Source organism: Physcomitrium patens, chromosome 7 (genome assembly GCF_059467195.1).
Source record: "Physcomitrium patens ecotype Gransden chromosome 7, ASM5946719v1, whole genome shotgun sequence".
In the NCBI taxonomy this organism is placed as follows: Eukaryota; Viridiplantae; Streptophyta; class Bryopsida; order Funariales; family Funariaceae; genus Physcomitrium; species Physcomitrium patens.
The window spans coordinates 14,709,604-14,722,269 of record NC_143416.1 but is presented as its reverse complement, the minus strand read 5'-3'; the positions used below and the strand labels follow the sequence as shown (position 1 = coordinate 14,722,269).

Here is a 12,666-nt window from a genome sequence, read left to right as displayed (position 1 = left end):
ATTTTTAAAATGGTTTTTCTAATTAGACATAGTCTTTAAATAGTTACTTGCTTCTTGATAATTAAATCACATTTGGACAAAAATGATATGTTAACTTGCTTCTTTTTTTCATTTACTTAAATATATATATATATATATATATATATATATTAACAACTTTTGAAGTACAATTGTTCTAATAAAATAATATCAAAATTTTATTTAATCATTCTATTATATTATTTATGAGATATTGGTTATTAATTCATTGATAAGAAATGAATTGATTTTAACTTATTTTATATCAAATATATGGAAATGATACAGTGATCCAAATTCTTATTAAAGCAATCCACTCTATCTTAAGCATCATTGCATCCTTGGAGCCCCCATCTCTATTTCCAGCTATTCTCCATTCTCAATCATTGCTAGGGACAAGGCAAGGGATTGGAAATGTTGGAAATGGAGACGACAATTGAAAACAAGGGAATAGTGAGGAATGGAAGAATAGGGCATATGAGTTGTTTGAGTAAAAATTTGGGTTGCTTTATCATTTTATAAACTATATATATATATATATATATACTGGTAAAAAAACTTTATAAAATAATGCTACAAGTTATTCTATTTTTAATATAATAATCTAACCTTAATAAGGATTTGAGACTTATATAATGATGCCATTATTTTAAGAATAAATTGTATTAGAGCTATATATACTTAAGCCCTGAAATTCATTCATTTTCTATGTAAAGACTTTGTTAGATTTTACAATATTTAGTATATTTTAAAAAATTGTAGTTTTAAAATGTTATAATATATTTTAATTAAAATAATACTATTGATTTAAAAAAAATATTTATTAATATTACAAATGTATTTATAAAAAGACTATCAAAAATTATAATTTTTATACAAATTAATAGTAAAATAGTATTGTTTATTTTATAAAAATAAAATATGCAAGCTATATATATATATATATAAAGTACTTATAATTTGAATTTTATTTTTACATAATTTATATACAATGATTCAAAAAATTATTTCAATGTTAATATATTTTAGAAAAAATAGTGTTTTACAATGAATTGTAGTGAATAATGACACGTGCTTTGTATAGTAAATAAAGTGCTCTTTTATAGCTACCAAATGAGCCTAGGTTAGAAAGAATCCAACAAGTAATTGTATAGCTATGACCAATCTAATTTGGAGTAGTATTGAAATATTTTTTTGAGTGTGGTATCCAATTAAATATCAATACTTTGTAGGACACCTTTTGGCCTTGATAATTGCTTCTAACCTCATAGGCATACTTTATATTAATTCCATCCCATAGCTATTCTTTTCCATAATTTCCAAATTTGTTTTGGTTTTATCTTTTAGGTATTGAGCTGGCATTTGAGGTGCTCCCAAAGATGTTCAATGGGATTAAGTTCAAAAGACCGAGCAGGCCAATCTATTACTTTAATCCCATGATGATCAAACTACTTCCATACTAGTTTTGAATTTTGCTTGAGGTCGTTATCTTACTAAAAAAATCACCTCTTCGTCAAAAATGTCAGATTCTTCAATGCCAGGGAGCGAGTTTTTTTTAAGAATATCCACAAATTACTTAGCATCCATCATCTTCTCAACCTCTACCATCCTTCCAACCTCATTCCATCTCATACAATCCCATGCTATTATATTTTCACCCCCATGTTTAACTATTTCTTGGATCTTCTTGTCAAGCGATGAATGATTCTTTTGTTTCCACACCCACTTTTTGCCATTTGGCCCAAATCTATTGATTTTTGTCTCATCTAAACAAATAATCATCTACCAATCATCTATAGTTCATTCCTTGTACTTCGAAGCAAAATCCAAGAATTGTTTCTGATGACAAATAGATAGTAGTGATTTTTTCTTCTTCACCATGACTTTCTTATTCTATTTCTTGAAAACATTTTGAATGGTTTGAATTGACAGAAGTTCACTGATAATATTATTAAAGTTTTTAGCAACCTCAATAGCATTTTCAGCCTTCTTAGTGTTAATTTGGCAAATGATTGTCTTTTTATCTACTACAATGAGCTTCTTTTGTTTGCCTAATTTAAAGTTCTCCATATTAAAAGTGATCTTTTTTTCTAGCCTAGAGATAGTAGCTTTATTGCAACCATATTCGAAAGCAATTTGGCCATAAGATTTTTGAGAATGAAGAAGAGTAAAGGTGATGTTGTCATGGAGAGAGTGGAGAATGGATCCCCTAGTTGTTCAAGGAATTATCAAGGACACAAGAATCTAACAAAGAAATATGTCAAGATTAAAGACAAAGAATGAGATTAATAGCAAAAATAGTTCCAAAGATTCTTACAATATTATATTGAAGGTTACAGAAATCTATGGTACTTTCTGTGGAAGTTTCTAGAAGTCTAAAGAGGCTTCTAGAAGCCTATGAAACTTTCTAAAGGATTGTAGAAGATTCTATAAGTATCTAAAAGATTCTAAAAATTTCTAGAAGATTTTAGAAGGTCTTAAAATGTGGTAATTTGGAATATGTCCATGCCATAAATTATAACTAAAAATAGTACTTTTATAGTTGCCAGTAAGCATTAATGATGTCACTAGATCAGTAATAATATTATCATAATAAATTTGATGATGATAAATTGTTATAATATTGATAGAATTGATAGAATCCAAAAATTAGACACCAAACTCAAAAAATTGTTTCAATACTACTCCAAATTAGATTGGTCATAGCTCTGCAATTGCCTAATGGATTCTTTTTAATCTAGGCTCATTTGATAGCTATAAAGGAGTACTTTGTTTGCTATACAAACCACATGTCATTATTCACTACAATTCATATGTAATATACCATTCTTTCAAAAATATGTCAACATTGAAACAATTTTTTGAGTCATTGTATATGTATGTGTATATATATATATATATATATATATATATATAATATAAGTTAAAATATACATTTACATAAATTTAACCTAATTAAAATTTCTAATGATGATTTTTAAAACTTGTATTTATCTAGCAGACTTAAATCTGTTTTGAAATTTAATATTCTTCCAATGTTTTCTTTAATATTATGAGATACGTTTTTATTTTATTTGAACAGGATAGTAAAATATATATATATATATATATATATATATATATATTTTCTTAGATTTCATAATTTTATTGTAAAGATTGATGATATTACAATGAAAATCTTCCATATAAGCACTTGTAAATTGATTGCTTTGTTTTTTACAATCCATCTCTATTATTGTTGTCCATGAATGTTCCAAAATTCAAACCTTTCTAATGAATTGATTTAAAATAAATTTAATAAATTTTGTTTGTTATTGATTTATTCATACTTATATATATATATATATATATATATATACCAAGATCATCCTTTTCATCTTTTTCCTGTTTTGTATATATAATGAATGTCATCTTTAAGACCACTGAAAATATTAAAAATTAATAAAGAGTTTCTGTCTGCTCTTACATGTAAGAGTGTTATTATTTCTGGTTTCTCAACATCTACATTATGAAATGACCTATATGTTAATGAGTTATAACATAATATAATATAATATATACTTTTAAAATTTATATATTTTATGTATAATTAAGATTTCAGAAATCAATTCTGGATTTGTATCAATTCAAGGGTTAGTAAGCCATAATTTCCACAATGATTTTGTGTTTATCAAAAGCAAAATGACAGATATGTTTTGATAAAAAAATTAGATTTTGAATCTAATAGAAAGACATTTCCTAAAACCTGAAATGCATCAAATTTGAGGAATAAAAATAACATTAACAAATACTATAAAATGAGGACATAACTTGATGAGTAAGATCTGATACAAATAGTTACTTGGATTGCTTTTAAACTTATGTTGTTTAATTAGTGTAATTATGATCTTGTACTTGCAAGATTTTGTAAGCTCTGCATACAACTAATTGGAAAATTCTAAAGCGATAAATTCTATTTATAAACTTATTGATAATTTACATGTTTATATATATACAAAACTTCTAAAAGAATTCATAAAACTAGAAAATTGGAACATTTTTAAATAATTATAAATAGAAAGTATGTCATAAAAATACAACAAACATAACAAAAACAAAGTTTTAACATGAAATATTTCGACCAACGCTTCATTATCAATACTTTCAAAGAGGATGATATATGCCATTCTCCAATAATTCCAGAAATGATCAGCAAATTTTGTAAAATAGAAGAACGCTTGAATAATTACACTCAGAACCTATGAGTGAACAATAAGTATATATATATATATATATATATATATTTATAGGTATTGTTTACTTACAAACACCAAAAACATGTGCTGTTAGCAAACATGTTTACTAATTCTCAAACGATCCATCCCCAAAATGAGAACCAACGACAAACACGAAACGAAACCACTAAACATTCAGAATCGTATCATGATTTTTCTCGTAACCAAGCAACAATTGTACACATTGAATTGAGCAATGACGAATTAGCTTCCAACCTCAACTGTGTAGTAATCACATACAGGAACTGTCTCAACGAAGCAGACTCCTTCGAAGAACATCTACGATCACAGAAGTGCACGAAACCCGAAGATTCTCGAAGCTGATTGGAACCGCACCGAACCTAGCAGCATTGGAAGCTTCCAACATTCGATTGTGTACAAACTGAATATGAATTTTGCTTAGAATCAAAAGGGGTAGCTATCGAATTGAAACGTTGCAGCTCGATACTCCCTTAAGAAACCTTCACCTCCACTAACACTCAGGCAATGTCTTGGTTTCCAGGTCTCGGGGACCAGGCACTCACTCACTGCAGAGAAACTTGCAGGATCTGGTTGGTGTCCACAGCGGACGGAAATCCGTGCTCTCACACGCACGCAACCCTTGCGGAGCAGTCTCAGGATCTTCCGCAGTGGTAGACTCCTAACAAGTTCTCGGCAGCTCAGAATCCTGCAGGATCGACCTGGCTACACATAACAAACAACCTCACCGCCTGACTGATGAAGCTTTGGCGTGGGTTTTGGAATTGGACGTCCAGCGCAACTTCGACAAGACAAAAGCATTGATGTGCGAGGGAGTTCCCGGAGGAGCGAGCCCGGCAACGAGCTTCAAAAGAAGAGCGAGGAAGTGAGAGTGTAGCGATTGAAAGGGGAGGTGAGTGTTGAGGATCTGGAGCATGAAGAAGCAATCGTTGTGGGGCGGGGGGTAGAATCCGTGATCGATGTCACTGAATTGCATACCATGCATCCCCCCCAAGGCGGGGATTCATTTGCTGCTGTGCCTCTTCTACTACATTCCGATTGTGCGAGGCCTTAGTCTCCGCGTCGCGCCGCACCGCCGAAGAACGCTGGCCACGGTCAAGCGGCGCCCAGCAACGGGCCCACGTTTGGTGCTCACGCCGGTCGATGGATGACACAATCGTTGTCCCTGATTCATTCGTTCTCACATCCAAGGCCCCAATCACAAGAGTGGATTAAGATTTTATCTTGTGTTCGATATATTGTAACATATATATATATATATATATATACATATGTATATATTTACTTTCATAAAATAAAAATTTGATTTCATCTTTTATTTATCATATTTTTATGATGCAGTTTGTACAAGAACTATTGTGTCGCAAGAATTTTTAATAAATTATTACCCAGCATAATACTTCTAGCCAAATAATAGGTAAAAAGATTGTTTTAAATTTATTATTCTAGTATGTAAATACTTGGAAGAATGTACATTATGAATATGATTTAACGATCCAATGTAATAATAAAAATTCATGACTATTATTACAATTTTATTGATTGGATTTTGAAAGTTTTTTTTTTTTTTTTTTTTTTTCTTTTCTTTTTAATGTATTTACACAAGAAAAAAATTGTGTTGGTTGTGAAGGACAGAAATAATTAACACTCAAGTATTATAGATCATGTTCTATAAATATATATATATATATATATATATATATTTGATAATGTTTAAATTATTTATATAAGTAAAGGTGTTTATTTTTATGCATTGATTTAAAATTAATACATAGTCCACTCAAATTAATTAAATTGCATGATGGTTTCAAAAACTTGAAAATACTAATGTATTGGTAGTGAATACTTTTAGATTTTAAATCAAAATTTCGATTAACTACACAAAAACTGCACGTATATCAACATGCACTGTTAGATAAGCTGTTTAAATTGTTTGATATTAAATCAGTTTCAAACATTTTGTTTTTTATATTTATTTTTTAAAAAGCTTGAATGCACGTGACCTACACTCTAAATTTTATACCAGCATACTAGGTTGAAAATCAGATGTATAAATAATTGTTGAAATACCACAATATTATGTGTTACTGCCTAAATAATCTTCAATATGAATACAAGCTGAAAGTTTACTTTTAAAAAATACATAAATTGCATTTTGATTTTTTTGAATAAATTAAATCAAATTTCATGATTCAGTTGTTATTTTTTTCGTAATATATATATATATATATATATATATATATATATTAATTATACCATTGCCAACTTTAGTGTAAAGTATACTAACTAAAATAAATTTAAAATCACTATTTCAAATACAATTGTGCAATGCTAACGTGATCACGAATCAAATGTAACTTGAAATAGACATTAAGTCCCATAGAAAATGTACCACAAATGATGAATAATTCAATCAACAGCCCAATTGTCCAATGATATATTCCAACCCCTATCCAAAGTTATGCCACATCAGACTGCCACGTGGGTGCCGAATATTGGATCAGCCTCAGTGAGACCCCCTGCACTCCATGACATTCTACTGATACCCGTGAAACCCCTTGTTACACGGCCACGTAGGCTCGGGTATAATGGTCAACACGAATTCGGGCAGGCATGGATTTGCTGTGACCTTCCCATGTTGCGAACAGGTTCCCTTCATTACTCACACCCTGGATCAAACTAAATTTGATTATAAAGTTTATGCATCTCATTATTGTGATATTATGAAATCATATCAACCTAAATGATACTCTACTCCTTTTTTTTGGTGAATGTGTTAAGATGTTTATCTTCACACGTGTTTTTTTCAAATTTTTCCAGGATTTAATACTCAATGAAATTAATATTTTTGTAAGCAGTTGCGTAGGTAATCCAAATAAAAAATATTATAAATAAAAAATACGAATTATATTTTATTTTTAGAAAAAATGAATACGTACGATGTTTCTCGATTTATGGACGTTTTCATAATTCGCTGAAACTGCACTATTAGTTCTAAATGTGTGATTCCATTAATGTAGATAAGGGTTAAAATTAGAATAGAACTGCACAATTGATTATTTATTTTTCAGTAAAAAGATGTTAATAATTGAATCTAAACTTCCAATTGAAATATAAAGAAGTAAAAATTAGAATATTACTAAGTTTATTTCTCACTCAACTTACTACTGAAAAGCTTCAAAGTAACGACGCCAAAAGTCTTATTTCAATATATTATCATTTTTTCACAAAAACTAATGAATTTGAGTGAGTACTGTTAGGAACAACTTGTGGTGATAATTTGTACGAACTATATGATAATAAAAAACCCAAACGGAAAAAGAAAATGGAAAAAAGAAAAAGAAAAATGACAAGCCACCGCTGAACGTGAACCCCAAAATGAGATAGAAAAGTGTCCATTCCCCAAACAACATCCAACACACACAATGAGCACCAATTTTCATCCAGAAGAGGGGATGATTCTCATATTCATCTACAGGGTAGTTTACGTTCACACTGCAACTATTCCATACAATATCACTATTTCAATCCCGCACCATACACGTAGCCCTCCTCCAGGGCATGGGTGCCTCCAAAGTAAAAAGTAAAAGTAAAAGTGGGGCACGTAGGGGAACAGAAGCAAAGGAACGTGGGGAACAAAAGGGGGGGGATCAATCTCCACCATGGGAATGATGGGCAAGGGGGGCCAAATCCTGAGAAACGAGCAATAGATTTGCAAGCCCCAAATAGAGTCAGAGAGAGAGAGAGAGAGAGAGAGAGAGAGAGTATAGGTCCTTTACCGGAAAGGGAGGGGGAAGCCACCACCATTATATCCAGTTGCGGAGGAGGGAGGAGGAGCACAGTGCAGAGTGGAAAAGCAGCGGTCCTACCAGAGCAGGGTAGCTATCCTCCAAGACCGACCCCGTCCCCTGCCAACTCATCTCTTTTCACTCTCTGGTACCCTCCCCCTGGTGTCCAGATCAGCCAATCGAGGGTGCCACGAGGGCGGGTCCCGCCACGCAGGGAAGTAAGGAAGGGTAAGATTGGGAGAGTGTGTGTTCCATGGCACTCTTTCTTCTCCCACCCCACCCCCATATCCCCCTCCCCATTTGATTCTTCCTCTTCCACCTCTACCACTTCCCTGCCCATGTGCGAGCTGGCTACTTTCCATGCAGCTATAGCGTGCTCATCTCCCCACCCCACCCCCACCCCTACACCCTTTCCTTCCTTCCTACACCCACATCCCCTCAAGTGGCTTCCCGATGCCATCTAATTTCATACCCACAGTCTTGCCGGAATTTGTCTAGGTTTCCCTACAGATGACGGGTTCCCTTTCTGATGCTCTTGCTTCTGCGTCGTCGTGGCCAATATCACTCATGATGTGCTAGCACTGTGTTTTTGTTGTTGTCGTAGTTGTAGTTGTAGAAGTAGTAGTTGTAGTAGTAGCTTGCAAGTAAGGTTTGAGGGGGAGTTTAGTTTGGGTTTGGTGTACTGAGGAGGAGTTTGAGTTCCAGGAAGTGGAGATTGTGTTGAGAGGTGCAATTGTGTGTGAGAGATTATGTGCTCTGTGGTGAGGAGGAGCTTCAGTGTGCAGCCGACTAGTTTGCGAGTGATCCCTAGTTTTGCAGAGCATCGCATGATGAAAGACGTGTCGCAGAGTGGGCTGTATTCTAACATAGTTTCGGCGGATCAAGGAGGAGGGTGTATGCTGGTAATGCACCCGGTGCTAGCCGCATCCACCAAGACGGAGCACATAATGTCTAGGTATCGACCCATCGCGCCGAAGCCCGTGGCCAAGGGTGAGGGTGCCGCCGATCAGGCTGACACGCATTCGATATCGTCGGTGTCGGCGGATAATAGCACCACGAAATCCTCCACTGGCACGGAGTATAGGAAGCGTTCGCGCAAGCGACCGCCAGATGGGAAATCGTCTGGTGCTGGGAAGAAGACGCGAGGAGGGAAGAGTATGGCGGGATCAATGACAGGGAAGAGTGGTGTCGTGGAAGGATGCAACTTGGACTTTCAACCTCCGGGCTACAATCTCACCCCTATTTTCCCTGGGGCCGTAGCTCGGACGCTTGGCCATGACGGATTTCAGCGGTTTCAGGAAAGTTTTGAAAACACTCAAAGTGGAGTCTCCGTTTCGCTGTCTTTGTCAGCAAAATCTCCACCTCAAGAGGTTTGCAACGAGCAAGGAGTTTCAGGCTCTTTCAACACTCCTTTGCGATGCGGTCGAGACGATTTGGGTCTCAAGATTGGTGCTTCGAACGCTGATGGGCCCGAGAAGGATTTGGGATTCATGGAGCGGGCGGCAGCTACTACCCCGCCGTCTCTGCTTTCTGGGGAGCATTCAAACACGGTTTTGAGAAGAGAGTCCAATTTTTTCGGTGGTCCATCAGCTTCCACCAGCTTTGGTGCTGATAGTGACCAGGTATGCTCTCGCTTGTTTGAGCGGACGACGGCGGCTAATACCCATTCTCTGTTCTCTGCGGATCGTTCTAACACGGCTTTCCGCCGAGAATCCTTTTTTGGATGTCCTAGCCTTTCTTCCAGCCACTGTGCAGATAGCGAGGTCTGTTCAGCTGAGAATGCAGCTGATAGTAGAAAAGAGAATATTGTTACCTTGTCTCTACTTCCCACCACTCCCTGTTTTTTGAACACTCGCTCTTCGTCCTCGAACGCGACCTCCTCTCTTGCTCGCTCTGACATTCGATGGTCATCCGGGAGAGAAGCCACTCAAAGCAGCGGCGATTTGAACACGAGCCTGACCATGTCAAGCAAAGGCCGGTGGTCAGACGAAAGCACAACCCTTGGCGGGAGTGCAGGAGCTCCTGAGAGCTTCCGGCCCTTAAAGGACCGGACACAAGAAGCATCTCAAGGAGACTCAGGAGTGCAAGTGGTGGACGCTTACTACTTGGAGCAGAGGCATGGTGGATCGTCCGAGGCGGTGATGTTAACTGATGAATTAGATAGGAGAGTGCTTTGGGTCAATTCGGCGTTCAAACGATTGTCCAATGAAAGGATGAGCAGCCGAATGCAGGTGTGTATGTCCGGCTTTCTATCTACATTGGTGTATGTGTGTGTGTGTGCATTTACATACATGCTCGACCTAATTCTGAGCTTCTGGTGGACGGTTAAGGTGGCTTCAATTACTAGTGATAGCTTTTCAATTCCAGTGAATGGTCTTTCCTGTTCTCGGTCTTTTACTGGGCATGCTCTAAGTCTCTCTTTTGTTGATTCAGGCAATAGGACCATACATCGATCCATTAGGAATTCGCACACAGCTTGCGTATTTGTCGTTCCAGCCACCATTTCCTGCACCCAAGTGCAAGGCGGTACTATGGGGCTTCTTAAAGAAATTCATCATGCACGAAGGAGTTGCTCACAAGCCGTCCAATCTTTTTGATGGACAAGCTAAGGCGATTGCTCCACAAGCGACGGTGATTGCGCCACAGCCTGTGAGGGCCGTAGGGTCGACCATTACCGTCGAAAGCGTGGACTACTTGGATCCACATGCCGCTGCCTTTACGGAAGGCGTTGAATCTGTTCGGGAGAGCCTGGACAAGGGTGACATGCCATCAGTCATCACGGATCTAAGTTTTCGTGTGAGGTGGGTGAACACTGCCTACAAGAGGCTGGTTGGGCAACCGAAGTGCTCGTGGCTGGCATCCACAGTGGGCGGCACATCTGATGGTGAAGACTCCCCGGCGTCTCACCGACTTGCAGGGGATGTATTGCTCATTTGCGATGGTTCTCAATTACCAGATGGTATCGCAGCTTTCACATGTCGAGTAGGGATCAAATGGAGTCACCAGGGTGATCACTGTGCTACGGGTGTGACGTCCGAAGTAGTGAGGTTGGAAGACGAGACTGGTGGTGGATTGTATGTGTGGGGTTTCGATATCTGACCCAGCATCTAAAACAGGGTGTTCCCTTAGATCGAACGTAGAAGTCCTTATTGTGAATATATTCTTCCGGAGCTTTTTCCCTTTTCAATTATTTTTTAGCCTAGAGAGCCAAGATGTTTAAGATGTTGATAGTTAGCCAATGAAACTGTGCATGCGAAGACTGTTAGTGTCTTGTTCCTCTACGCAGACTATGATTTAGAGCAATTTTGTTGCACCACTCAAATTAAGTGACTGGTGGCAACCCGAGTCAACTTCTGCCTCTCGAACCATGTTATTCAAGCAATATATGAGATGTAGGCCATCGTTACATGTATATTTGAGCGGCTTGATTGTGCACCTGGAGATGGTGTACAGTGGCCCTTTAATAAATATATATATATATATATATATATATCGTTTTTCTAATTCTACTATATGGCTTAATTGGCTCGTCGTCCAAAGTACTAGATTGGAATGTTACATAAGTGCTAGATTGGAGTGTTACATAAGTACTAGATTTTTTGCGGTGACGAAGTATTACAATCAATTGCTAGCCTTCGAAGTTATCAATACCACACTGCAGTTATCTCAGTGCTTATCGACATTTGTCACAAGAGAATGGGAATGACACTCTTCACTCAACGGAGTGATAAACTTCGTCAAAGCAAGTATCGGAGGATGGAAACCTATGGGCCGATGTTCCAGAACCCTGAAGCTCAAAATATGCTTGATTCAGATTGCAGTAACTAGAATTTCATTCTCACTGCAGGAGGAATTAAGATCCAATACTATCCTAGAATCGCTTCGACACTCTCGACATGGTATCCGAGGGTGGAAGTCCGCCCTTTGACCCTATCAGGCGTCCGACCAGTGCACCACTTCTCCCAAGTGGGCTCATCTAAATCGAGTCCCGAGACAGCTGACGAATCGAGACACCCAAATCATATGCTCTGCACCCAAAGCACCACAGCCCCACCATTCTCACATTTTCCACACTCTCACCCCCGAATCAGCAGTTCCGTAATTCGCTTTGGTCTTTCCGTTTCCATCAAACTTCTCCCCTCGGGAGCCCAACCCATTAATAAACCTCGTAACCCCGCAGCCAACAGGCACTCAGGCAGCACCCTATCCAGACTCACGTTACTCCACCCACCGTCATCATTGCCCAACGCCGACGCGGCACATGAAAATACCATAATGTAAATTGTACCGTTTCAGCGTTACTTGCATCGGCACCGCTGGATTGGAAGCTTTTCTACGGTGAAGCCAGAGCGGGGATCTAGGAGACCCTGCCAATGAGATGTGTAACCTTTGTTTGCAGTTCCTGGGTACTTAGCTTGCACTGTGTCATCAATCTCTGCTCTAACTTACTCGCGATCCTCGCATCTCGTCTTGCTATTTTGTTCTGGTTTCCACCTGGTGACACCGAGTTGGTATCGGGGCGGTGGCTTCTGTCGTGGATCTTGCCTTTTCCCTTGCCTGGTGGATGGTCTTTCCGCTCCTTCTGGCGCTCGAGGTCGGTTTAGAAT

At 37.4% G+C, this 12,666-nt stretch overlaps 1 protein-coding gene across 1 annotated transcript; it reads left to right on the top strand.

The window, feature by feature from the left end:
* Positions 1-8,327: 8,327 nt before the first annotated feature.
* Positions 8,328-11,563, top strand: LOC112284658 (uncharacterized). The gene is made up of 2 exons (XM_024524665.3): positions 8,328-10,290; positions 10,493-11,563. Exons 1-2 carry the CDS (start codon positions 8,809-8,811, stop codon positions 11,156-11,158), a joined length of 2,148 nt encoding a protein of 715 aa, XP_024380433.1. The 5' UTR covers positions 8,328-8,808; the 3' UTR covers positions 11,159-11,563.
* The last annotated feature ends 1,103 nt before the right edge of the window (positions 11,564-12,666 follow it).